This window comes from Scardinius erythrophthalmus (assembly GCF_964197995.2).
Source record: "Scardinius erythrophthalmus genome assembly, chromosome: 21".
Taxonomy (NCBI): domain Eukaryota; kingdom Metazoa; phylum Chordata; class Actinopteri; order Cypriniformes; family Leuciscidae; genus Scardinius; species Scardinius erythrophthalmus.
In genome coordinates, this window is record NC_138241.1 from 25,336,204 (window position 1) to 25,364,026 (window position 27,823).

Genomic DNA, 27,823 nt, shown 5'->3' on the forward strand with positions numbered 1-27,823 from the left:
ATAATATAATATAAAACATGTAAATACTTTTATACCATTAAATACAATAAAGTAAAAAAAAAAAAAAAAAAAATGATATTACACTTCCAAATTTCAACAAGACCAGACACATCCCTAACAACAAACTATACTGTCTACTAGCAGATCACCAGATTTATGAGATTTGCTTTACATCTGCTTTACCTCCAGAGCTTTAGTAGAAGCAGGAGGTCTCTGCAGCTCCAGGGAAAACATGCCAGTGTTGAAGGCCAGGTTATGGAGCTCCAGCCTCTCACTCAACACAGTCAGCAGAAAGGCTACTTTAGACAGGGTGTTAGTGGCCACCTGCGTCTGTTTACTGGTCGACACCTTGCTCTTTTTACCCTAAACGAGACAAGGAGATATTAATTTTCAAAGGTGAGCACCGGCATGATTGTATGTCACAGCTGAAACCTCTGGGAAATCAATGAAAAAGACTATTTCGGTACCTTTGTCTGTGGCTGCTCCACCTTCAGGTCGGGCGGATTAGCCAGAAGATCTCGAGCAAGGTCAACCGCCAGTCGGCAAGCATCATTACTGTAGCCGTGAGCATAGAGAGCCTCAGCACAGGCAAACAGTACCTGCAACACAACATTATACCTTTGAAAACCTTTTAAAGTTATGTGCAATTAAATTGAAAAGAAAGAATAAAATAAAAAGCAAAATTGTGGTCAAGTCATGAAACTATTTTGCAACATTTTCATTATATAATTATAAAACGGACAGTTACAGTACTTGATTATGATTGGCTTTGCTGCCTTTAGAGCCATTGTGAAAAACTCTATAAACATACACGTGTGACCTCATTAAATCAGTATTACTGCAGCATTGCATCTGTGTGTTCCATGGCAACCATTCTACTAAAAACTGCTGAAGAACTACATTGCTTGATGGAAGGATTATTATTTGGTAATAAATTAGTAATTGGTTTTCTGTCCGTTTTTTTTTTATTTTTATTTTTATTAAACCATGTCACTTGTGTGCATGTGTATATACACACACTACCCGGCCAAAAAAAAAAAAAAAAAAGCCACTGTTTGGGTTTAAAAAGGCAAATGCTTAAGACTATGTTTGGATCATTATTGCAGTGATTATTATGTTTCTAGCATGTTATACATGTGGCAACAGTTCTTCTAACCCTAATTGATGGAGTGTGTAGCTTTTCATTTCTTAAACAACCATGTAGGCCATGTTCCAGAATTTATACACAAGGAGTCTGACAACAGCCGGTATGATCTGATCTCACCATCAGCGAGTCTGTCTGTGATTACATGAATAAACAGAAAAAACTGAGGCAGACTAAATCCGAAGAACTGCGGGAATGTCTCCAAGACGCATGAAGAAACCTACCTACAAAGCTACAGTACTGTGAAAAGTTTTAGACAGTTTTTAGAAAAGTTTTATGCTTTCTAAAATAATGGCATAAACAGATTTTATTTATCAATTAACTTCTAAGTTAATCAAATCAATATTTGGTGTGACCACCCTTTGCATTTAAAACAGCTTTTGTCCTAGTTACACTTGCATGTAGTTTTTAAGGTAGCTTTGTAGGTAGGTTTCTTCAAGCATCTTGGAGATGTTGCCGCAGTTCTTCTGGATTTAGTCTGTCTCAGTTTTTTCTGTTTCTTCATGTAAATCACAGACTCGATGGTGGTGAGATCAGACCATACCGGCTGTTGTCAGACTCATTGCATACAAAAATCTCACTGCATTATTACAATAATGGCAAAACAAAATTTTGAACAGAAGCTTTTCTAACAGAAGCTATTAGAAGATGCACGGTTGCATTTAGCTCTTGTTCAGTGAAAATTTTGAACGCTACTTTTAGGCAGTGCTTCAGTACTTTACGGCGGAAAAACATTCACCTCCATCCTGCCCTCCTGTTCCAGAGGTTTAATCCCAGCAAAGATGTCTGGCTCTTCCTCATGGTTGCCGTCTGCAACCCCTCTATCTGCTCCCTCTTCTGAGGCAGCGCTAAGATAGTAGGCTTGATAGTCGTCTTCACCCACAGCATCTGCACCTGCAGCTGCCTCAGCCACCTGAGGTCCTGGGGCCCCTGAAGCTCCACTTCCATCTCCCTCTCTGCGGCCCCGCTGAGCCTGGCTGGGGAGCGAGGCACAGGGCAGAGCATCGTCTACAGGGTCCTCGTCTCCTCCGGTTTCATCCAGGTCTGCATCCACCTCCACCTCTTTCTCCATAGCTACCACTACTGGGGTTGCAATGGAGCTCTCCTTTGAAAAGCAGGCATGGCCATCAGCAGCAGAGGGCATGGCAGCATGTGCCACATGTTTTGTCTCAAAAGCACGGTCTTTTGAAATGTTACCGGCGGTATATTTGAGTGGCTCGCGGAGCAGCGGGCTGGGTGAAGGCAACATCTCAGGAGGAGGAGGAAGGAAATCAAAGGTGTTGCAGGCCTCTGCCCCGAGCGCCAGGCTGGAGCCATCATCCAGACTCAGCTCTGCCATGTCAGGCTCTAGAGAGCTGTCCTCACTGCTGGTTCGCCGCTTTGCGCCAGGGTGCTTCCCACTGACACCACTCGAACTTCCACACGAGCCCTTGTTGCTCTGCGTTAGCTTGGCCTTACTACCAGCTGATGGGGAGGAGCTGTTGGCTTTATACATGCCTTTACCTCCCTCCTGAAGTGAGAGAGAGACCCTGCCACCCAGACAAACCAGAACACCTCCGCTGTTCACGCCAGACACTCCTTTCCTCTTGCTCACAATGGTCTCCTTAGGGCGGACAGCCACCTCCTGCTGGGGAAGATGTGAGTTACTCCTTGACTTGTGTTCAGAGGAAGAACCTTCTGAGGTTCCACCACGAGTGCCATCTCCTGATTCCCCACCGGTCCCAGCTTTAATGCCCCGCTGCTGCTGCATTGCCCTGGCCCAACAAAAGGAAGCGTTTTTCTTATCTGCGCTGCAGTAGGTGATGCCAGGTAAAGGGTAGGCCACTTCCCAGTTGAAGTAGCAGCATTCAACAGCTGGTTTGAAGCCCTGGAAGAGTTTGTCCAGAGACTTACGGTGCTGCCCTCGTTTCACGATCTCTATTACCTTCAGGTGCCACTGCTTCAGCTGGGCGGCAAGCTCCAAGCGCCTGAGTCGTCGCAAAAAGGGGAAAAACATTACTTTACCTAATTGATGAAAAATACAGCCACAAATCTTAAATTGAGCAATTCTAGATCAACATCACAACAATTAAGAATCACAAGTACTTTAGAGCTTAACCAGCTGTACAAACTTGCTCACCTCTGGGGACTCATGGTAGGGTCTAACACTGCCAGTCTCCATAAGACAACCATCTCATCACACATACTGGCACATGCATGTGCCGCGACCTCTGTCTGCCCATTACTGCGACCTGTGTGCCCGCTGGCACTGCTGTGAGACGCGGATGTCCTCACACTGTACCACCAACCAATGATCTTGAGGAAGAACAAAAAGAGCAGTAGAGTATCATTAGAATAAAAAATGTATTATTTAAGTGTTGAGTTTAAAATGCATCTCCAATCCAATATTAAGCATATAAAGTCAACAACTAAATATTTAATTTCCTTCTGAAATAAAATAAAATAAACGGTTTGAATGCAGGCACAAATGTGACAAGTGTTTTCAACAAGATGATGCAATTTTTTTACACTTGAAACGGTCACCCTGGGGTGTGAAGTGTGGCCGAGTCAGGTTTGGTACCTGTTCATGAGTGAGACACTGTTCGGTGAGTATCTCTAACAGAGGTGCAGCGTTGCTGTCTCTCCTCTTAAACATCTCTCTGACGATGGACAGAAGGTTCCAGATGCCCTCTGGCTCTCTACCTCGCAGGGGCCTCAGCAGACAAGCCCATTCAGCAGCTGCCGGAGGCTCAGTGGACGACAGGTACATGGAGTTCACATCACTAAGAACAACAAGAGACAAGAAAGAACAGTTATGTTTGTGGCCCTTGTAATATACTAAGAAGGTCTATATAAAACGATTTTTGATCATTATTAAAATACAAATAAAAATTGGATAAAACAAGTCTCACAAAGCAGGCTAGTTTTAAATACATAAATATAGTCTTGAGATAAGGGACAAAACATGTCCTACACAAAAGCCCTATTTATGTTCAAAATAAAGAAATTTATCCAAATAAAATACTTAAGTTACATCAAGGAAATCTAGATACTGTAATATATCTGTAATATATCTGTAATATATCAAACCATACAAAATATAAATCTTGTTTCATGATTTTATTTACGTATATATTTGGCCTGATTTACATGCCTTATATAAACAGCATCTTTACATCTACTGTCACCATGAGATCAAAATACTTATTTTTTTATGGAATATTGCCGTTCTTATAAATAATTCTGTACATATCTTTCTTTTTACAACCTGTCACTCACATGAGATCACAGCAATAGCAAATGGACTGACGTAATGGACTTCATAGAGAGTGAACATGTAGGTGAGGCATGTATGTAATTGATGCGTTTTAAAGACGGGCAACAGATTCTTTGGATTCACAATGGGAACATTTCTGTTGCTGGAACCTAACATAAGCTTGTATTCTGTGAGCTACTGAAGACCCATAATGAGACACACTGTACTGCTAAAAAAAGAAAAACAAACCACTGGAAGGATTGTTGTATTAAATTAAATATTAGTTTAAAAATTTGTTAGTTGTCTTAATTTATTGTCTTGTCAATCAGTTGTTGTAAACTTCAGTTGAAGCTTTGTCAACTCCGCCAGTTTTAATCAACTCCCTCAGTATTTAACACTGTCAGATGAAGGTTTCTGATCATTTTTAAGAAATATTTTATTCTTTTTTCCATTTATTGCATTAAAATAATAAAACATCAACTGAAAATTGGTCATATACATTTAATATTTAAAAGGAAGGTAGAGAATTAAGAAATTTAGGAACAGGATTGTTCATAACCCTAACCCATGAAAAGAATTTAGAAAATGTATTTTTTCACTTAGCTCCTTTACTGAACACCATTATTACATAATTAATGACTTTACATTGTTTTTGTATGGCTCAAATTAAAATAGCATGCTTTTAATGCATGCTATTTTTCAATGACAAATTAAGTTAAAGTGAATAAATTTACATTTTTAGAAAATAAACCTTTTCAGAACATTTTCAGTTCATTGGCTGAGACCTTTGTCGACAAATAAATAATTTTATAATGAATGTATTATTAAATAATAAAAACTAACTTCTAAAACATGTTTTGTCCTTTATCTCAAGAATCAGTGATATATATATATGCACTCTAGCTTGTGAGGTATATTCTTTACCCACACAAATAAAATAAAATTAAAAATGTCAGAAAAAGTACCCGCAAAAACCATGTATGCCTGTTTGGGAAACACTGGTTTAGACCACAGATGACAACAGTAAACTGTGCTACACTGTAAGTAGTACCAGTCTGGTTGCCTTTACCTAAACACAACCGGTGAGGGGCCACAAAACTTGTGCAGGGTCTTCTTAATGTTGTCACTTAGGGTGGACTCATCTAGATACCAGGTGCTCTGGTCAGAGGCTGAAGGGCCAGCAGTAGGATCTGTTGAACCAATCGTTAGAAAAGAAAAATGAGGATATACAAGCTCTGCATATCTTCACAGAAAATTAGACATTTAGAAATTCATGAATTGTGGTTTGTAGGTCAGAGCATACCCGGGGCTCCACACACAGTGTTAATAGCGGTAGACTGGGAGGAAAGAAGCTCATCCAAAAGACGCTGAGCTGTCGGCAAGATCTGCAGATACAAAAGAGCGAATCACAATAAAGCCAGAAATTAATTTAAACATCAGATGAGAAATTATCTGACAAAGGTTTATTAATATTTAAGCAATAATTTTTTATTTTTTTTTTTAAATTGTGTTTAATATAATGTTATCAAAAGTACCGACTTCGGTACCAAGTCAGAACTGAAATTAAAAAAATGTGACACTGAGCGCTGTTTAGCAGAATCATAAACACCTTTGATTGGCCATTGTGTTCACCCGCTCATCGGATATGTCTGTGATTGGCTACAATGATAAACGCACGGGAGCGTTTGAGAGCTCACGGAAGTGTTTGAAAGTGTCTTGAAACGCTCGCGTGTGTATCTGTGCAAGCGCTCGCAGAAGAGCGTCATTGATGTATATTTACAACATGTTTTTGAAGCGCTGATCGTTGTAGCCGCCAATCACAGACATATTTGATGAGCTCGTGAACACAATGCACAAGGTACTTTTGACAACACTACAAGTAACAATATTAGATTATGATGACATAATACATAGTATAAAACAATAAAACATTAGCATTTACCACATAAACATTATTGGTAACTGTTTTCTGACTCATTCTGTACCAAGTATTTACAGAACCACACCAAAGTCATGAACACAGAACCATGATACAAACCGAGCTGTAATAAATCTGAGCAGTCACACCCCAATATGGACAATGAGGCCACTGTGTGCACTTCATCACAGTTATTTAAAACTGTGCAAAGACACTTTAAAGCTCAGAGAAACCATGGGCAACCAGACCATGTCAATTTCTAAGAACAAATAAAAAAACGCATGCCTCACCTGCTGTGGGAGTTCACTGATGAGGTATTGTGCAAACTTCTGGAGTTGATCCCGTTGTAACCTGGACAGGGACTCTGACACAGGTGCTCGAAGACATACAGCAGAAGCCTATGGCCAAACACAAGTCACTGATAAGTGAAGCTGGCAGACATAACTGAAATTAAGCTTCAGTGCTTTAACCTACTCACTAGTGCAAACTAAGCCAGGAGCAGGCTGCTCATTAGCAAACACTCTGTGCATTTCTAATGTATCTGGAGGCTTTGATGCCTTCAGGTGGATGTCCCAGTGTGCCATCACCTGGTACTCCCTTCTGCTCATGGTGGACACACATGCTGGAGTACCCCTCATTTGCAATTGACCCATACATAATATATGAGCTCCAGATAGACATGCTTTGAGCCGATCAGAGCTAATTCTCTCTTTGGCTCATAGTGAGATTATTAAAGAGAATGCAGAGTGTCCCGTGGGGGAAGCATTGTGAACTACTGGAGTGAAATGTGTTGGCTGTGTCTGGGAGATGGAGGATGGGGAGAGAGGAGGATGGATGAAGGACAGACCTGGAGAACTAAACTGAGGAGGATAAGGAGGACGGAAATGTTTAGGATTCCTGGACAACACGCCCCAGTATGACTGAGTGCTGGATTAGCCACATGGCTGAGAGTCTAACTATGGGAGACCACATTCTTCTACACACAATATCAGACTGACCCTTCTGCAGACATTTCACACAATATGTATTCTAACTTAGGGGGTTTTCAATCGTCTTGATTCCAAGGATCCTCATTATTATGATATTTTTATGAGGGAGCCCCATCCCTCCTAAAATATAAAATGGATATATATTTTAATCATTAAAACCTATTTGTTAAGTGTGAGAAAGACACTTAAGTTACAATAGTTAAAATTAACCTAAACATAAGGCCTTTTTAACGCCTTCCTGTAGCTCAAACAGTAGATCATGGCACTAGTAACTCTAGCAATATGGGTTTATCCCAGGGAATGCATCAATTAAAAAAAAATTATGTATAACTTAAATGTAATTTCAGTTACTTTGGACAAATGCACCTGCCAAATGGATAAAATGTAAATAAAAGGCAGCTTTATGTTTTTTATTGTTATTAAAGGGATAGTTTACCCAAAAAAGAAAATTCTATCATTTACTCACCCTTATGTTGTTCCAAACCTGTATGAGTTGCATGCTTCAGTTGAACTATAAAGAAGATATTTTGAAGAATGTTGGTAACCAAAATTGACGGTAGCCATTAACTTCCATAGTATTTTTCCGTCAACTGTCTGTTGCCAACATTCTTCAAAATATATTATTTTGTCTTCAGCAGAAGACAGACACTCATACAGGTGTGTAACAATATAAGGTGAGTAAATGACAGAATCTTCACTTCAATATATATATAAACATTTGAAGTGGATCAAAACCTTTCATCAAAGTTATACATGAATTTTGAACAATACCCGTTTTGTCTTAGGACAACTTTGATAAACTTTTTTATCCACTTCATATGTTAACTACTGTGTGTGTATAATGCTATATATTATTTATTGTACTAAAGCCAAAGTAAATAAATGTTACATTGAATGGTAACACTTTACAATAAGGTTCATTAGTTACCATTAGTTAATGTATTAACTAACATGAACTAACCATGAGCAATACATTTGTTACTGTATTTGTTCATCTTTGTTACCATTAGATGATACAAATAAAGCCGTTCATTGTTTGTTCATGTTATTTCACAGTGCATTAACTAATGTTAACAAGATTTTAATAAAGTATTAGTAAATGTTGAAATTAACATGAACAAAGATTAATAAATGCTGTGTAAGTGCAGTTAATTAGTTCATGCTAACTAATGTAGTTAACTAATGAACCTTATTGTAAAGTGTTACACATTGAATAAATACAAATATTAAAATATAAAGCATTTCTTTAATTTATTGTACTGTATGTGCGCAGCAATGAATATTGACTTTAAACAGCTGTACAGAAAGACCAAGGAAACTAAAACAACTTCAAATTTGGCAAATTAATTCTGTAAACTTTTTTTCAGGGACCACCTATCAACCTCTTCTGCAGATCCCAAACCCCCCATTCAATCTGACTATTATGGCCATTTACTTTTCAAATTCAGGTACTGCAAATTTGTAAATGGCTTTGGGTTATTGCAAAATTCAACTAAGTTAATTGCAAATGTGAAAAGTCACGAAAACTGGCTAAAAGACAAAATTCAAGCAAAAGGTTACCACATAATTACCCTGGTGGTTACTATTCCAAAGCAGTTTAGGGAAAATTATGCTCATTTTGGTCAAGATTAGGACCCTTTGTAATGTTTTCAAATCAGGTCAGTTGAAATGTTTTTTAATCCTAGTTGCAACCAGCATAATTAGTATGGTGAGGAGATGTATTGATGCAATTTGAGCTGTGAGGACAGTCTGACAGCTAACTACATGGGAAAAAAACACATAAGCCCACTCAAATAGTTAAAGGGCACAGCGATGATGCAGAATGAGAGGTCTAATGACTGACACACAAAGTTTATCACTGGTGCATGCCTCTCTAGCTTCTCTATGTACAATATCATAATCCAGTAGTATCAATGACTGTTTGAGTCTGTATCTTTCTTGATGTCATGTTCTGTTTAGGATATAGAAAAAGTCTGCAGGGATGCATTATACTTTGTGACAATCTTTGAGATGTCGAGTAGGTGGGCTAAATGTCAAGCCTGAAGCATTTGAACTTCAGGCTGCAGGCTGTGATGTGAGAAAGTGATAGGTAACCTCATCAAACACCGGCCTCAACACGCAAAGAGGCAAATGAAGGGAATCTGCAGCAAGATATCAAGTCTTAAGTGTCAATGATTTACTGAAATTCCTGTGTGGCTGATAAATGGTCTCATATCATAGCAGAACTAAGAATATAATGTTTATTCAACTCACAATAGCATAATAGAAGCTAAAGCTGTTTGAAACGCGCAGGAATGCACAATGATGGTAAATGCATTCAAATTAAACACTATCAAAGCTTTCTGCCAAGAAACGGTTTAAGATAAGATACACCTAACCTACAAACATGGGCAAGTGTCATGTTGCAAAAACTAGGCTACCTAAAGAGTTTAATTCTCCTCCATTTCCCTTCACTTTTCCAATATTACAATATGAAATTCAAATAAACACAATGGATATCTAGCGACAGCAATAAGAAACTAAACAGGGGAACTGTGTATTTGATATGTACAACACAACCACACCATGCGAGAAAAGCTTATGCAAAATAAGTTTGTTATAATTTCCCCCTAAGGCAGCAAACTGAAGACAAAGCCCACATGCAAATGCTAAACGCCACCCACGGCCCGGGCCGCCAGGTCTATCTGACTGTGGCAGGGCCTCCTAAGGGGGGTGGGATATCACAGCAGTGCAGATCCTTCCCTCCACCCTCCTGACTCCACAGGGAGGCATCAAACCTAATCAAAAGCTTCTCAGTGCTCTCACGCCCACGGTCACTCCGCACAGATAGAAACCTAGAGAAAGTTTGTGTATGTGCTGTAAGTGAAATCTTCCCCACAGATACGTCTATCTGAATTCCTGTGTATATGTCATTTTGAGACAATGAGAACTGTTGCCTTAAGTAGCTTGTTTTCTTTTAATGCAATAATTTCTTCGAACCTTAAGGGACAATCTTAACTATGCTACATATGGAGTTGCAGTGTTCATAAACAGACACATTAAAATATACTTCTCTTTTAAGCTCTGTATTTCACCCTAGATCAAATTCCAGCCTAAACAAAAGGTAATCTCAGTAATTGCACTTTACTTAAAAAAAAAAAAAAAAAAGAAAAAGAAAAAAAGTGAAATACGGAAAACAAATATCGGTGTTGGGGCGGAAACCTTGTATATCCATATCTTGTCACTTCATTATTATTTTTTCACCAATCATTACTTTGTCACCCTTTCTGGGTTTTGCAAATATTTAACCAATGAAAAGTTAAAAAGACCTTGAGACTAAACCTCATAACTCTATTGGATCCTCAAACTGTTGGTCAAACCTCAAAACTCCACCAGCCTCTATCGTGAATAAAGTGCCGTATGCCGTTTTCTCTGCTTGCTTGCAATGCAAAGAGAAATAAAGAACTGGTTCTTTTGAAAAAGTACAGCATTTTCTTTACTTAAGAAATTATAATATATATATATACATATACGGGTGTGTATATATATATATATATACATATACGGGTGTGTATATATATATATATACACATATATATATATATATATATATATATATATATATATATATATATATATATATATATATATGGACAGACAGACGCACGCTAGTGTTTTATGTATTTGAGGAGCAGAGAAGAGTGTCTTAGGCTAGCATTTGTTGTCAAATTATAGTACTATGCAAAGCACTTTAAAAACAAGAGATTTTGGCCAAATGACAGAAAGAACTGAGCACCCACATAGCAACAGTAAACTTACTAACCTGTAAGTTGATGGAAAAAAAATTTGATACACTTACTGCCTCAGATTTAATCGTTCTAATGACAGACAAAAAAACGTATGAGCAAAATTCTTCGAAATTCTCTGGTCAAAAACCTTGTAACACAATTTAAGCTTTATTTTGGTAAAATGTAAATATAACAAAGACACATGCAAGTGTCAGACCATATATAAAGCCACAATATCAGCTCTGACAATGCAGTGCTTATTTAAAAAAATAGCATTTTTTCCATTTCCTAAAAAGTAGCGTTTTTGGAGAAACAAGATTTCTGCCCAACAGCGACGATATACAGTATATAACTTTTCAGATTTGCTGAAAATGACATTTAACATTGATATTAAATAAGTGTTTTTAAATACTAACTTTGAGTGAGCATTAGCATTATTGATGTGTAAAAATAGGTGAAATAAAGATTGCACAATTAAATATCCAAAAAACAAACAAAAAAAAACTCAGTTATACTATGTATCCCAAGCGAGAGGACAATGTGTGTACCTACAAACTCTTACATTGTGAATTCTGAAGAGGCAGAGGGCCACAACGTGGGCACACCATTTGGCTCCTGCTCCACAGGTGCAGCTGCAGGAAGTGATGCGGCAGCGGTCAAACATTACAGCCACATTGTAGGCTCCTTTTGATTGGCCGGCCTGGGGCGACACTACTGTGGCACTGAGGTGGAAACCTGTTTAAGGGAACAAAAGCATGTCAGTCTTTGGTAACACATTTCAACACAAAACTAGTTCACATTCTCCTCACACTCTGGATAAAAATGAAGGTGTTATTAGTTGTACAATTCTGTTGAATATGAAAACTTGTGAAAACATCATATTTGCACCTGATGCAAGGAGGTATTTAAAGAAAAACTGGGAAACAATGTTTAAAAGGCTGAGGGAGTTTGGTGACTGTAAGACTGAATGATAAAACAGCAATTTAACTGTACACACACCATACAGGAAATGAAAGACATCTGAGATGGAAAGAGAGAAATGTGCATGGAGTGTGTGTGGAGAGTCGAGTGCAGGGGGTTGGCCGAAAGCTTTTACCACTGGACAGCGGCCAGCACTCCTCTGGCCAGTAAGAGCAGAGGTGGGGGTAGTGGGTGGTTTCAGCTTATAGCTCCTGTTCCAAATTCAACGGGCCTCCTCAAGCCAATTCTACTACACTGCCTCTTTTTTTCTTTCAGTCTACCTGTCGGTGCCAAAAGTACCCCTCTATTCCTTTATTCATGACCCACATTCTCCTGTCAGCTGTCCCTGATAAAACAAAAGGCCCAAAGGTTTCGTAAAAAAACTTTGTATAAAACGGGGTTTTTCTTTAATTAAGAGAACAACTGGCTGGACCAATAAGCACATCATAATTGCAAATGTCACTAGGTTGTCATCAGTTACACGACATTAAAGAATATAATGTTAGTATTAGTGATATTGTTACAGTCATGGTAAACTTAATCTCTAATTAAACTGATAATTTACCTCAAATGAACCACAAATTAAGTGACTGAAAGGGTCTATGTGATATCCCAGTGGGCAACGCAGCAATGTTTGTTGAATAGACTAATAGGTCTGTAACAACCAAGAAGTTTGGGCATGACATGAAAAGGCTGAAGGTTATAGTCTTTTTAGCACTGTATTCTCACTATGAGGTTAAACACAGTGCAATGGGAAGAGTTTTGGAAGCACTTCCCTTTTAGGTGCAGCTGTTCTCTGTCAGACCACTCTGGCTCCACTCTGGTGGAGTGACTGAAAACGTTTGATTTGGCCTTGACGGGCAGTTAGGAGGTCAGTGTGGTGGGTTGTCACTGATTGGCCAGGGCAGCTAGAGGAGGATTTTTTTTATGGTCTTTTCAGAATCATATAATTGATAATAAATCCCCCTAACAATCTGCATCTGCTACTACACTGTAAACAAAAAAGCAGTGAGCGAAACTCACATAAACCAGAAGAACCAAACACACTGAGGGGTCAAAATGCAACCAAAAACTTAGAGTATGCTTCTGAAGAACAAGCAAATTTTTCCCTCTAGAAAGTTACGATGTTTAAACAGCAAGATCACTATTTACTATTAGAGCTACTGACACATTGGTAACACTTTAAAATAAGGTTTCATTAGTTAACATGAAATGAGAATGAGCAAGACTTCAACAGCATTTATTAATCAAAATTATTTATAATGTCAACATTTACTAATAAATTATTAAAATCAAAAGGTTTGTTTGTTAACATTAGTTAAATGCACTGTGAACTAAAGGCCCTTTCACACCAGATGTTTAACGAAAAAGCGAATAGTTCGTGTGCGAATAGTTTGCGTCAAAATCCATCACATGAGCCGCGTAAACACTGTCTCACTCTCTATCTCTATCTTTGATGATTAGCTTTCTATCCCAAATGTAGTTTAGCCTGCTAACCTACACAGCACAGGACTATACAACAACTAAAACTATCACACAACATACTCAGTCGTGATAACCGAGTTGGTTGGCAATGCTACGCCACACAATCATTGTCCTTGTAGTATATGATTGGCTGAAGTCTTTTCTGTCGCCACAAAAAAAAAAAATCGTTTTTTCGCCGCAGCACATTCGCGCTCGGTGTGAAAGCACTCATTACACAAACAGCTGATCAAAAAATAAAACCATCGCGCGAATTATTTGTGCGTAAAAATCGCGTCCAGTGTGAAAGGGCCTTAACATTGACTGTATTTTTATTAACTAACTTTAACAAAGATTTATAAATACTGTAACATATGTTTATTCATTGTTAGTTCATGTTAGTTAATACATTAACTAATGAAACCTTATTATAAAGTGTTACCGACACAACTTACCTGGAAGTATCTGACTCATTAATTACACATTTCTAACCTTGAATTCTACGGGCAGTCTAAACACTGTGAATCGGCACACAGGCAGAGCCCTGAAGGGTGTGTGCGTGTGCAAAGGCTAGGTCAGGCTTGGGCCAGCTGCATCATGATTTCCCTCTCCTGCTGTATGGCCCACCTCCTCCAACAACAGCGTTCATTCACACAGCCTGAGCTTAAACCACTTACACATACACTCAGTCATATGTGACTCTAAACACAAGTATGGCTTATTTAGGGTGCGATTTTAAGATTTATATCCTATAAAAAAACAATTCAGATTAGGGATGCAAATTATCGATTAATTCATTAATCATTAGTTGATTGACCTTATCGATCGATTAACGATTAATTGATAAGCGGCTATTTTCCTGAGAATGTAAATTTCTCACGGTATCAATAGTGTCTTTAACATAAAAAGCAAAATATTGCTTATACTGAATAAAAATGCATGTTATATTGCTCAACTGATGTTTTATTGTAACAGTTGGGATACGGTACAGATAATGGAATTTATGTAGTTTAACAAAATAAATTATGCACAGAAAATTAAAATACATAAAAAAAATTTAAAAATAATTGTAAAAAAAAATTGCATCACAATAAGTGTATTGTGATTGTCACTAACATTTTAGTAACTAAACTGAATTTTATTAGGTTTAGTGACAACATGTTACAATGTTTACATGGTACAATTTCTGGTAAGCTACGCTTTTTTATTATTTCAATTCAATTACCAGTATTGTGATTTTATTTAATATTGACTCGTTTGGATAAATATTAGGTAGGCTACACAAGATAGACATTAATTTTTCTCAAGAAAAAAAAACAACTCACCTAATGCTGTAAACATACAGAAAGCCCTATCAGCTGGTAGAAGCTATTATTTAAGGTTAAAAATAATTAAATATGATGCGTTTTTTATTATAATAACTTTATTTAATGATACAAGTAAAAATATAATAAATATGTAATATAGAACACATATTTAGCAAAATACTCTCTATAGCTATTTCTTTTCTTGCCAACTACGTGCTATAGCCTATATTATGTTCATTAAATGGCTTTCCTGAGGTAAATGTGAGATAATTGTTCTCCAGCTATGTTATTGACCTATTCACGCTGATGAAAAACACTGATTGATCGATATTATGTATGAGAAATATACATTTCGGTAAGTTGTACTGTATCTTTCAACAGTGTTCGTGTTATTTTTTTACTATTAGCTAGTAGCGTTTGAGATGATCGGTTCACGTGCGCTATGGGATCTGTCACATAACATTTACAAGCGCCAAAACGGTATTTATTGTTTGAATTTCGTAATAAAATTGACAGAATCTGAGAGCTGAGTTTTTATATATCATAGCTAACCTGGGGTGCGTTTCCCGAAGGCATCGTTGGCCAACTATGGTCGCAAGTTCCGTCGTTACCAATAGAGTTCAGTGGACATTGCGATGAACTTGCGACCATAGTTGGCCAACGATGCTTTCGGGAAACGCACCCCGCCTCTGTCTAGCTTCGCGATTTTTCTGTGCATGAGATAATGGATGTGTGGTGTGATGCGTGAGGGCTGGCAGCTCTGTTTCTGAAATGCTCCCACATTCCCCTCCGTTTTGACCGCCTCATGTTTGGTTTCTTTTTTGCCGCCTCAAGTTTGTGTCGGGTCTCTCGCCGCCCGCGAGAATCTCGTGCACGTTCGCAATGTTCAATTAACCGACAATAATTTTATTTAATCGAGTAAATTCTTGTCGACAATTAATCGATAATCGATTAACCGTTTACATCCCTAATTCAGATTTATGTGAGAATTGTTCAGTGCAGCAAAGCAATTCACCAAAAGGGACTTTCCGAATATTTTGGTCAAAAACCCACCACACTCATGACACAATAAATACTTAAATGTCTTTGATTTCTCACCTATCTGCAGAGGGTCTTTAACAGCTCTCACTCTATAGAGCTGCTCACCACGCTGAAACTCATCAGGGCTGCCATTGGCCAAACAAGAGTATAATCTGCACAAACAGAAAGGAGAAGGAAATTAAACTGAGCATTCAGCAGGTCATACTCTATGTCTTAATAGGCATTCTGGTAATCTGGTTAAGCATAAACGTAAAGCACAAGTATTTAAAATAATACACTGCCCGGCCAAAAAAAAAGTTGCTTTTTTAAAGGGTTAGTTCACCCAAAAATAAAACTTCTGTCAGTAATTACTCACCCAACCCCGTAAGACTTTTGTTCATCTTCGGAACACAAATTAACATATTTTTGATTAAATCTGAGAGCTGTCTCACTCCTCCATAGGCTTCTATGGGATGGAAACTTGCTGGTCCAGAAAAGTTAGTAAAGACAATGTTTAAAATAGTCCAAGTGACTACAGTGGCTCAACCATAAGTTTATCAAGCGACGAGAATACTTTTTGTGCGCAAAAACAAAACAAAAATAACAACTTTATTCAACTATTCATTAATTTGTTTTTTTTGTGCACAGAAAGTATTCTCGTTGTCTAACGATGTCTTTACTAACTTTTCTGGGCCGGCAAGTTTCGATCCCATAGAAGCCTATGGAGGAGTAATCCAGCTCTCAGATTTAATCAAAAATATCTTAATTTGTGTTCCGAAGATGAATGAAAGTCTTAAGGGGTTGGAACAACATGAGGATGAGTAATTACTGACAGAATTTTCATTTTTGGGTGAACTTACCCTTTAAATAGGCAAATGCTTAAGAGTCTATGACTGGATCATTATTGCAGTGAATATTATGTTTTAGCTAGTTATATGTTTGGCAACAGTTCTTCTAACCCTAATTGATGGAGTGTTTAGCTTTTCATTTCTTAAACAACCATGTAGGAAGACGCATCATGGCCATATTCCAGGATGACAAAGCCAAGACTCATCAGGCTCAAATTGTGAAAGATTGGTTTGGAGGGAGCATGAAGAATCACACATGAATTGGCATCTCTGAGCCCAGACCTTAAATTCATTGAAAGTATTTGGGATATGTTAGAGCAGACTTTACAGAGTACATGACTCTTGCATTGTCAATGCAAGATCTAGACCAAAAATGTATGCACCTCTTTATGGAAATAAATGTTGTGATGTTATTTCCATAGACTCTTAATTATTTGCCTATTTAAATCCAAGCAGTGCCTGGCCAGTGTTTAATACTGCTTATTAGCAGTTCCAAGGTCTGTGGGCTTTTACCTGATGTCCTCTTCGTTCTCTGGAAAGCTCCAGTAGGCGATCCGCAATTGGAGCTGCTCAGGAACGGGAGGATAGACCTTTTCCACCACTTCAAACGGAATATGGAATGCCACCTGCTTGGCCGACAGCTCCACCAGAGGGATGACTTGTCCATCTAAGAAAGGAAGTGACATCTGAGTTACAGTTTCTGCTTCAGATAAACTAGATACTCAAAGAATTAATGACATCGATGGCTATTTAGCAGCAATCTGAAGGCCTGTTCACACAGACAAATATTCAGTGTGAAAGTTCTGTGCAATAAACATTTTAATTTGAAAGAACAGCTGTCAAAGCGTCTGTTCAGACCGACACAAACAGCCACACATGTTTAATTCGGTGCTACTTCCCATTTATTTGTAATAATTTGCGAAATATACTAGCAATTTCTGAGTGAAAATAGTTTCAAAGTAGGCTAAATCCTACACCAAATTGTTTTGTGTGTGGTCACGTGCAGAGCTGTTGCTGTTATGTAAAGCTATGATTTGGTGGTGCTCACGAAAATAATATTTTGCTAAGCGACAGTGAATAGCTGAGGATGAACCCAGAACCAGACCAATCTGACCAAATTATCATGCCGAACATTCGTGTTGGCATTGAACAGGCCTTGAGACGGCTAGATCAGTAGGTTGATAAAATCACTACATTCCGGTCACAGCCACTTTGCATTAAACAATCAAAACTACTTGGCATCTCTGTCGAATAGTTGAACAATAGTCACACAATAGTCACACAGATGGCTGCAGTTCAAATGACTCATTTTGAAATGGAGGGAACAGGACTGAGAAGTGAGGTTCAAGACCTCAGGCAACCTATTTTGTTCCTAAACCAGACGGTTCATATACACTCAAGGCTAAATGGAGAGAAAACCGGAGAGCTGCCAACAGGGACTAAATGCTGTCCGCTGAGAAGGGGTGGGGTAACCAGTATCCTGCAGGGTCCTGGTTTCAAGTCACTAATTTCCTCCAGACAATGATAAGAGTCGCCAGGCATTAATAATGAAAAATACTCAGACTAAAAAAAAACACTCCTTTAGGAGCAACTGAATATCTGTGCCTACAGCCTAAAGTGAACTCAAACACAGGTTTCAGAGGCAGCACATAAAACTTTTCTTATATTGAGCTGCAAGGCTGTAGTGACATACTTATCTCATAAGATATTAGCAAGATCTGTTTGAAATGAACACCAACATCAGGTCATTATCATAACAGAGCTTTAGGCAATGGCACTGTAATCCACTGTACTCGGTCACCTTAGAGCCGCATCTCACATTACATTCACACAGACAATGCACTGGTTTGCAGTCACTATACAACTGCCACATATTTTTTAATATAATATATTGTGACTCCACTGCATGTTGTGCCTAAAAACAACATTTAGACCTGATTATACTAGTATAAATGGTACAAAAGCCTCAACTGTCTCACTGTTTTTATAAAAGAGTTATTACTACATAAAAACACTAAATAAGTTGTAGATGAAGTGCATTAATCGATTTTTCAGTGACTCTGGTTACATGTAGAAAGTAAATGTTTTTGAGTGAGTCATCAAATCATTCAGTAAACCGATTTGTTCAAAAACACTGATTCATTCAAGAAACTTCACAAAACAAAACAAGTGAAGTCCCACTGGGTCATCAAAGGTTCTACACACACTACCCAAACTTCTTCATGCCCCCTTGAACCAAATACTGAACATATTTGATGAGCAGACAAGTGTAAATATCACAACTGTGGGCCTATGAGTAAATCATTGAATCATTCATTCAACCAATTCATTCCAAAAAGTCTTTGTGTTTTTGAACGAATCAGTAGATTTGACAGATTCAATTACTTGCTCAGATTCATTCTGCAATGAAAAAACAGTTTGAATATGCTTTTTTTCCACACTGACTTTTGGAACTTTTTTTGTTTACGGAGCAAAAGTAGTGAACTGGCAATAGTGTGTCTACAATGCAAGTTATTTACAGTAATATAAACTAATGCATTCTAAAAAGGAAACAAGCTCCTCAATTTCAAAGTTCTTCTAACACAGGAATCATTTATCTGATTCCCCATGAAGGAAAATCAGCAGGACTGTCCATTTCCACAAAGTATGACCATGTTATTATTGACAACATGCAACTTAACATTTTACCATTACTCTGTCTACCTACAACCTGGTGTTTCGGCTGTTAGGCAAAGCACTGAAACGTGTCATGGTTAAATAGAAGCAAACCACGCCATTACCAGCCACCCACATAATCTAAAACCAACCGCCAAAAGATGAAACGCTAAACTACTTTGGAGATGAATTACCCAGACCACAAGTAGATACAAGAATACATTATAGACAGACAGTGGGAGTCATAGAGACAACAACTTCACAGGGGACAGGTGAGTCATTAAAGGTGCTGCCAACAAACAGCTGCTCAGCAACAATATATGCATAAGTGTGAGCGAGATCCCAATGAATCAGGTGGCACACTCATAGCCAATCTTGGCTGACTTAACCATGGTGACCAACAGAAAAGGAGTTAACACAGGCTACGAGACAGCTTTGTCTTTTGTGAGGCAGTGAATAGGTGAGGCAGTCTCTCATGAGCCGTCTGCCGTCTCACTGCTCCAAACCCAACCGCCTGCTGCCCAACAACCAGAGAACAAAGACACCCAGCTCACAGAGTGCTATATAAACAGCTACGTCTGAGTGATTGTGTTCCCTCAGTTCCAGTGCCAAGAAAACGGGCACGTGATATACCTCTGATTTACTTTTAGAACAGATTATGATAAAAAAAAAAAACGGGTGGATTTGGTGTCTAAAACTGGGCTGTGCAAAATCAGCAGCATTATGCAGATTGATCAAATGTGGCTTTTTTTGTTTAACCACAATCCTCTGCTCTGAGGCAGTGACCTGCACAAGACAAAGATCTTTTTACAGCCCTCTGCTGCTCAACTCCACCCAACCCCCCACAACACTCACTCACTCTCAATCTAAACACCACACAGGCCTTCCTTTCCAAACAACCTTAACTTATCCGACAAATGTTACATGTTCCACTCACAGATCTGCACCAGCACAGATCTCTCCCTTCACAACTGACAACTCTCTGGACACATGCACAGCATGGGGCGTTTGGTGGGATGGAGTTTCAGCAGTTTAAAGAACTTGCAGTAATACAGAGTGACTGACCAAATGCAACTCAAAGTTGTTTGTTTCAAACATGATTTTAACACATCACAGTTGTGCTGCAATATCAAAGATCTAGATTTACTGCTAGAAAAAAAAAAAGCTATGGATACTGTAAAACATTTTTACAGTTAAACCAGAACTAAAAAAGTAATGCATAAATTCATAACAATTGGACATTGCTTTTTCTAGTCAATATAATAAAGGGACAGTTCATCCAAATATAAATTGTCATCTTTTACTTACCCTCATGTTGTTTCAAGCCTGTATGACTTTCTTCTGCGGAACACAAAAGAAGATATTTTGAAGAATGTTGGGGTTCAAACAACCCACTGACTTTCATGGTATGGGGAAAAAGACATTTTTGAAAATATCTTATTTTAGTTCACAAAACAACTTAAGTCATACAGGGTTGGAAAGGCATCAGGATGAGCAAATTACATCATTTTTATTTTTGGGGGGGAACTATCCCTTTTAAAGGGTAAGTTGAACCAAAAATGAAAATTCTGTCGTCATTTACTCACCCTCATGTCTTTCCAAAACTGTAAGACTTTTGTTCATCTTTGGAACTCAAATATATTTTTAATGAATTCTGAGAGATTTCTGTCCCTCCATTGAATGCAACACAACTACCACTTTGACGCTTCAAAATGTTCATTTAGAGATTGTAAAACTAATCTATATTAATTGAGTGGTTTAGTCCAAATTTTCTGAAGAGACACAATTGCTTTATACACTAAACAGATTTAATTTTTATTCACATATAAACATTCATCAACGCACACATCTAACATGGTAAAGGAAGCTCAAGCTATAATGTCCTAATGAGGTTCATTCTCGTGTTACGCAGCACGTTTGAGCTTCCGCAAGTGGTTTGTTCTCCCGCATCAAGCAGGTTAGTTGAGATTCTGTTTAAGTTTGCAGATCAATGTTTATATGTGAACAAAAACCTAAATAAAATCTGTTCATCATATAAAGTGATCGTGTCTCTTCAGAAAATTTGGACTAAACCACTCAATTCATATGGATTAGTTTACAATCTCTTTGTGAACGTTTTGAAGCATCCAAATGGTAGTTGCATAGATGTCAATGAACAAACAGAAAGGACACAGATTTCATAAAAAAAAAATCTTCAGTTGTGTTACGAAGATGAACGACAGGTTTGGAACAACATGAGGGTAAGTAAATGATGACAATTTTCATTTTTGGATGAACTATCCCTTTAAGTTTACTATTGTCCTCTGACATTTCACTCACCTGTGATCTTCAAGTCAAATTTCACTCACATTGAAAATTAAAAATACATGATTTTTTTTTTTTTTACTAGAGTACAAATCTAAAGACTCCTTTTAAGAAATTATAACAGAAAAAAAAAAACACATTGAATATTGCTGTAACAACACACATTTAGTGAATAAAATGTTTAAAAACTTAAGCAAAATATATCTTTTTTGCTGCTTAATTAAAATCACTTTGGGTATTTAATAATATCTTATATTTACATATATTTTTTAAACTGCTGTATTACTCTATAATTTGTAAACAGATGATGTGCATCTTAAAGAAACATTTTTACATGCATATTTCACAAATAAATCTCCATAGTGTCTGAAAGTCACTATGGACTCACTTTGCAAAATCATTGCAACAAATCACTTCATCACTGCATGCAAAACAATGTGCTGTAGTTCTACAGGTGTTATGAAAGTAGTGTAGTGGCTTTAGTTGCTATGCTATAAGATGAAAGATAAAATTATATCAGTGGGGCATTTTACCACACTGCACCCTATCATAGAGAACAGTATATATATTTGATTCATATATTTAAGATGCTTAACATGTTACAAGCCAACGCTTAAAGAAGGCCATAACTGCCCTTCAAAAATTAATTTAACACAAAGATGGGGAAACTTACTATAATATATACAAAATGTATTCTTATATTCTCCAAATAGGGCTATGTTTGGAGGTAGTTTCATTTGTTAGTTCTGAACATGCAGGTCACGTGACAGTGTTATCCATAAGTTAAGAACACATCCTAAGGTCAAAAGTGCAGCCATGCCAAGGAACAGTGCGCTCACGTTACAATGACAGCAGCACATAAAGCATTTCACAGCACACAAATACAATATTCCATTACCTTTAATCTTCACAGTGGGTGAATTTGGGCCGGCAGACTGTTTCCTCCATCCTCTCCAGTTCTGGCAGAGGCTTTCCGCCTCTGATATGAATGAGCACAGGGAGTCCTCCTCAAAACGGTCCGAATCTTCAAAGGAGAACCTCTCTCCGTCTTCCCACTCAGCGAACATCAGTTCCATCACATCCGCTGTGTGGAGACCTGAAAGCTCCAACTGAACGTGCCTCTGAGCTTCTGTTGTTTTGAGAAAGTGACACTCGCTCAGGGGGAGGGGAAACTCACACTCAACCCAAACACCCTGCGAAGCCCCTCAAAAAAGCCTGCGTTTCTTAAAAATGTAGGCTATATTTAGCTTGTCAGATGGAGCACTTGCACATCACTACGGTGCAGTTAAGTGGAGTTAATCCATGCTTTTAGACCCCAATTGCTGGAGACGCTTAGGGGTCTAGTTCTTGAAAAAAGTGACAGCCCATAGCTAAAGATTTAATAAACCTATATACTTATGACTTTCCCCCCTATATAAGTGGTGTCTTACATCGTCAAGTGTGTACGTACAGGACAGAACACTCCAGATATGTATTACTGGACCTTTGTTGAGGTTTAAATCTTGTGAAATAAGATTTTGAAATCAATAAGCCCCTCTTTAGTGTAGTATTCAAACTACATAGCAAGTCATGTTATTTGACAGCATAAACTGTAGTGACTCACTTGCATGTAAACATGTTAGCAGAGTTCTGGCCGTTTCAGCAAGCAGGAGTTATTTTCACTCAAATGTTAATTTAAACCCCCTCTCCTCTGTTCGTCCTATCAGCTGAGCCTCGAGTCCCACAACAGCTCTACGGCTAACAAAACAAGAGAGCGGTGAAGAAAAACAGGTCCCCAAGTACACCTAGTGACCCTCTGCAGGGATATTTCTCTTAAATAAGGCCATATCACAGTAGTAAACCTGTGTTAACCAAAAACAACCCAGGTACGGTTGTTTTTATTTCGATCGAGGTAGCTCTGCTAACTCCGATAGGCTAACGGTAGTCGATTAGCCTGCTAGCGTTCCGGCTAACCCGAAATCCCAAACACTTCAAAAACTGTCAAAATAAGCGCTGACACGACCTGTGCTTATATGTCCCTACACATAATCAGACGGAATAACACTGTTTTAATGTTTTGGCACAAAAGCCTTGGTCCCTAATCCGAGTCTTGTCGATCCACTGATTACCCCAAAACAAACGACCGACCAGTGCTTTTATCTCAGCATTTTGCCTCAACGTGGGTTTAAAAAAAAAAATCAGACGACTAAAAGTCTGATTTGACCTCTCGACCGGGACAGACGTCCATCTGTGGAAAACACATTTGTCTTTATGCCACTTCTAGCTGCCTCATATGTCTTCTCCTTTGTGTGTAAAAGCTTGTCATCCGCTTGTCTACATGTGCCACCGGCCGGTTCTTTTCTAGTCCTCCGTTTCAAAGCAGCCAGCGCTCTCTGGATCCAAAATGCCTTTAAAAGCTGACCATTTGGAGTCGAGATCCCCCAGTTCTTTCTGTCCTGTCCCCCTCTCCTCTGCTCGGCTCGGGAAGATGAAGATGGCTCTCCAGCATCAGCTGATCCGCACTTCCGCTCCACATTAAAGCCAGACAAACACTAGTCTCTCATTACAGAATTTAGCATTGCATGATAAATTATATGGCAGTTATTTGTTCGTTAGTATGTAAGTTTAGTAAATCATAAATCATTTATAATGCATTTCAACTGTTTGGTTTACCTTAATACTTCAGTATCAACAAATGAATATTGTGCAACAGATTGTCATGGTCCGATTGTGTCATTCTTGGACTGTGTGATTTAGGACATGAGCTTACATTCAAAATCAAATACCTCAATAACAATGAACGAATGCTTGATAGTGACTTGGATAGAGCTTCTTTTAGCAATGCAACAATTCATGTTGCTGTGTTTGTATCACACAAATAGTGGATTTGTATCATTTTCAGAGCCAGTATCCATTCCAGCATACTTTTTGGAATTTGGTGCCACCCAAATTGCAGGATAATATGATTACAATTTACAATATGCTATAAGTCCACTTATGTTTTTTATTGTTATAATTTTTTAATACAAAAATTAGGCTGCTTAGGCTATTTAAAATGAATAAAGCATGGCAGGATGTAACAGATAAAAAATTCTGATTCTATTTATCTTGAAATAAGTAATTGTTTGACTGTTTTAAAATTAGGTGACATACTATCAAAATGGGCATTTACCTGTATTGCAAAGGATTTTATTATTTGATGTCTAAAGTAATGGACATTGGGTCTCAATATTTCTGCAAAACTGCTGGAATTAATATAAAAAAAAACTGGTTGCCAACTGTATATTTCTGTTCTTGAAGCCATTTATAAGTACTGTTTGTTCTTTGGAATATTTTTTTGTTTTTGTTACTTATTTAGTCATTTTTTTCTACTTACTTTAATCGATAAAACAACTTAATCTGAAACACATTTATATACCTATATTTATTTGGATGTTGCAGAATCAATGTTTATTGAAATAGACTTTGATAATAAATATTTTAATGACTCATTTATTTCATCCATTATCATAGCAGATATAAAGCACGATCATATTGCTGTGTACCTGCAACATAATTAGGGTGTGAAAGAGTTAATTTCACCATTAACAATAATAATACATATTCAAAACCCTTTCATATGTTTATTTTTTGTTAAATTTTAAATATTTAATACACACACAATTTAAGATAAATGATTAATATCATGATGCCTTAACATTACACTATGCATTTTGATTTGCTTGTTTTTGCTTTCCCATCATCATTCTCAGAACAAGAAAATAAAGTGCAGAGAAGGACATGCATCAAAATATGTTTGGTACATTTGGTGTCTAATCATTTGACTATTCACAGTTTTGCTAAACTGGTTTAAACGAGGCTAAATTTGGCATAACCACCTATACATTTTTACATAATTACATCAAAGTTTCTGTTTGGTATTGATGGAAAACATACTGTTCATAAAGTATCAAGAAACAAAACATCTAAATAATTTGAACAGAATGGACTTGGAATTGTACTTTAAGTATGCTTTGCCATTTCAGCAATTCTTGAGAAACAATGAATTTGTACGCCTATACCTTGTTAAATAAATACAAAAACCTGAACACTGCAGGAAGCAAATGTAACAACATCACTAAAGCCCCTTTAACACAACTTCCATGTAATATAATGACTGACAGAAAATGATAACAGATGACATCATTTACTTTTCAGCTGCAGATTCTGACCATATGTGAAATAAATATGAAAAAAAGACAGTTGCCCTGAATATTAGTCTTTTGTATTGTAATTTTTACCTACAACATACTACAAAGCCCCTAAGGCGACATGGTGGTGAAAAAAAAGAGATAGGAGGAATAATTATATTTCAATACACTGAACACTTTTGGGTTCTTTTGCAAAAGTATTGCGTTCCCCCGAGAAACTTTGCGTTCACTCACAAAAGCATTGAAATATAGTTTTCCACCCACATCATAGTATTTACAGCACCTGTTTTGTACAAATGCAAAAGTTTTTCAAGCCGATTAACAGTCCAACGCTTCATTTCACTGATATTATTACATCTCTTCGGTAGGGGCTTTAGGATAATGTTATATGTATAAATAAACTGACACTGTGTTTTTGCATCCCACCTGAAAAAACTCTAAATTGTAAGCTCAATAATGATAGTTGTACCCTACATACCTTCAACAAGAGTACAAATAACCAACATACAAGTGGAATGTTGATACATTTTTACATATATGCATGCCGCTCCTTACCTTAAAGGGGACATATCATGCTAAATGCACTTTTTTAGCCCTTAAATGCATTTTGTTGTATATTTGGAGTGTTTAGAAGTACAGAAAATATGAAATTATTCTCTTCAGGTGCTTCGTTGATATCTTTATATTCTGTTTTGGTCATATTTTTCAACCTGTTCCGATTTTTCTGTTATCTATGACGTTTTGTGAACTATCACGTCACAGTATTTGCAGCGGAACTGCCAAATAAGGACATTGACTCCCAGCCCAACACTTCGAGCGATCCGCCATTATTATTTCTCGCTGCAATTTTGTAGTCCAAGCTAAAGGATGCAGAAGTTACGAGAGGGTAAGTTAAAATGTTCGGTTGTTGGATGTAGTAACCCACACGCTTCATTACACCGTCTATTGTAGATGAACTGCCGCGCTTGTGGCGCATGTTTAACTGAAAGAACGAGCAGAGAGAGAGAGACTCGGTCTCGCGCGCGCTCGCACTCTCTCTCGGAGCCCGGCGAAAGTGTAAACAAGACACCGTCTCCAAACCAGATGCTGTCTAGCTCTCTCTCCCTTGCACATATTAATCAAAATAAATCGACACGGTGGTAAAATGTCGGAAGACCAAAGTTTCATGTGTAAATACAGTAACACACCATTGCAATACATCCAATATGAAGACGTTGTTCTGCAGGCTCGTCGTCTTCATTTTCATCTCGCTCCGGCTCTGACTCTGGCTCGAACATGTAAGGCTGGCTGGACAAGTTTTCCGTTGTTGACATTTTGTTAATAACGTGTGAAAAAAAAGTTTCTGTGCCGCTAGATAATCCTATCTCTGATATCAGACTACAAAAATGGCCGAACGGGGTGGAGTTGAATCTCTGCATCCTGGAGAGGGGGCGGGGTATGAAGTGTCTCAATTGTATTTAAAGAGACCGCACCAAAACGAGTTGTTGTCAGAAGCACCTCAGAAAAGGGATAAAAAAGGGGCCCGTGGAGCTATAATAATGAGGAATTCAGACCCAAGCATTGCAGTTCCGCTTTATATAGACCACAAATGTATGATGTATATGTAAAAAGGAACAATTTAAAAGCATGATATGTCTCCTTTAATGAACTTCAGCTCAACAAAATATGTTTAAGTGCAATATGTGAACTGATTTAAGAATCCAGAAAAGCCAGACCAGAACACAGATCTCCCATAGATAATCCACTTTGTTGGCATGCAGATTAGTGCAAAATGACATATTTACAAAGGCTTATCTGTCAGAGACCTTGCAGTCCTGGAAAACTCCACTCACTTAATGCAGCTGTCCCTCAAAAACATATACTTGAGCATGTTCACGAACGTTTCACGTGTACAGGAACTGAAATGGCATGGTACAAGTGGTAAAATGTGCAACACAAAAAACGGAATCAAACCTGCGTTAAACCTAATGGCCAGCTGGTGATCCCTTCATACATAATATATATTTATACAATGCATTAAGTGGCTTTAACGTCAACACTGTAACA

At 37.8% G+C, this 27,823-nt stretch overlaps 1 protein-coding gene across 12 annotated transcripts in view; it reads right to left on the reverse strand.

The window, feature by feature from the left end:
* zswim8 (zinc finger, SWIM-type containing 8) overlaps nt 1-24,097 on the reverse strand; it is a 54,160-nt gene extending 30,063 nt beyond the window's left edge. For 8 of the 12 annotated variants that reach the window (XR_014029070.1, XR_014029071.1, XR_014029072.1 and 5 more), the window contains exons 1-13: nt 22,507-24,097; nt 20,613-20,645; nt 17,163-17,316; nt 15,880-15,974; nt 11,616-11,788; nt 6,588-6,695; nt 5,683-5,764; nt 5,449-5,569; nt 3,705-3,906; nt 3,264-3,439; nt 1,884-3,111; nt 468-599; nt 184-363 (exon numbers count right to left, since the gene is read on the reverse strand). Coding sequence is in view for 9 of the 12 variants with exons in the window: in XM_081350996.1 (XP_081207122.1) it covers nt 184-363; nt 468-599; nt 1,884-3,111; nt 3,264-3,439; nt 3,705-3,906; nt 5,449-5,569; nt 5,683-5,764; nt 6,588-6,695; nt 11,616-11,788; nt 15,880-15,974; nt 17,163-17,316; nt 20,613-20,645; nt 22,507-22,684 (2,862 nt within the window). In the remaining 3 variants the exon portion in view is untranslated. The remainder of the gene's footprint in view (nt 1-183; nt 364-467; nt 600-1,883; nt 3,112-3,263; nt 3,440-3,704; nt 3,907-5,448; nt 5,570-5,682; nt 5,765-6,587; nt 6,696-11,615; nt 11,789-15,879; nt 15,975-17,162; nt 17,317-20,612; nt 20,646-22,506) is intronic. The other 4 variants (XM_081350998.1, XM_081350997.1, XM_081350994.1 and 1 more) reach the window with 1 other exon arrangement.
* Nucleotides 24,098-27,823: the final 3,726 nt, after the last annotated feature.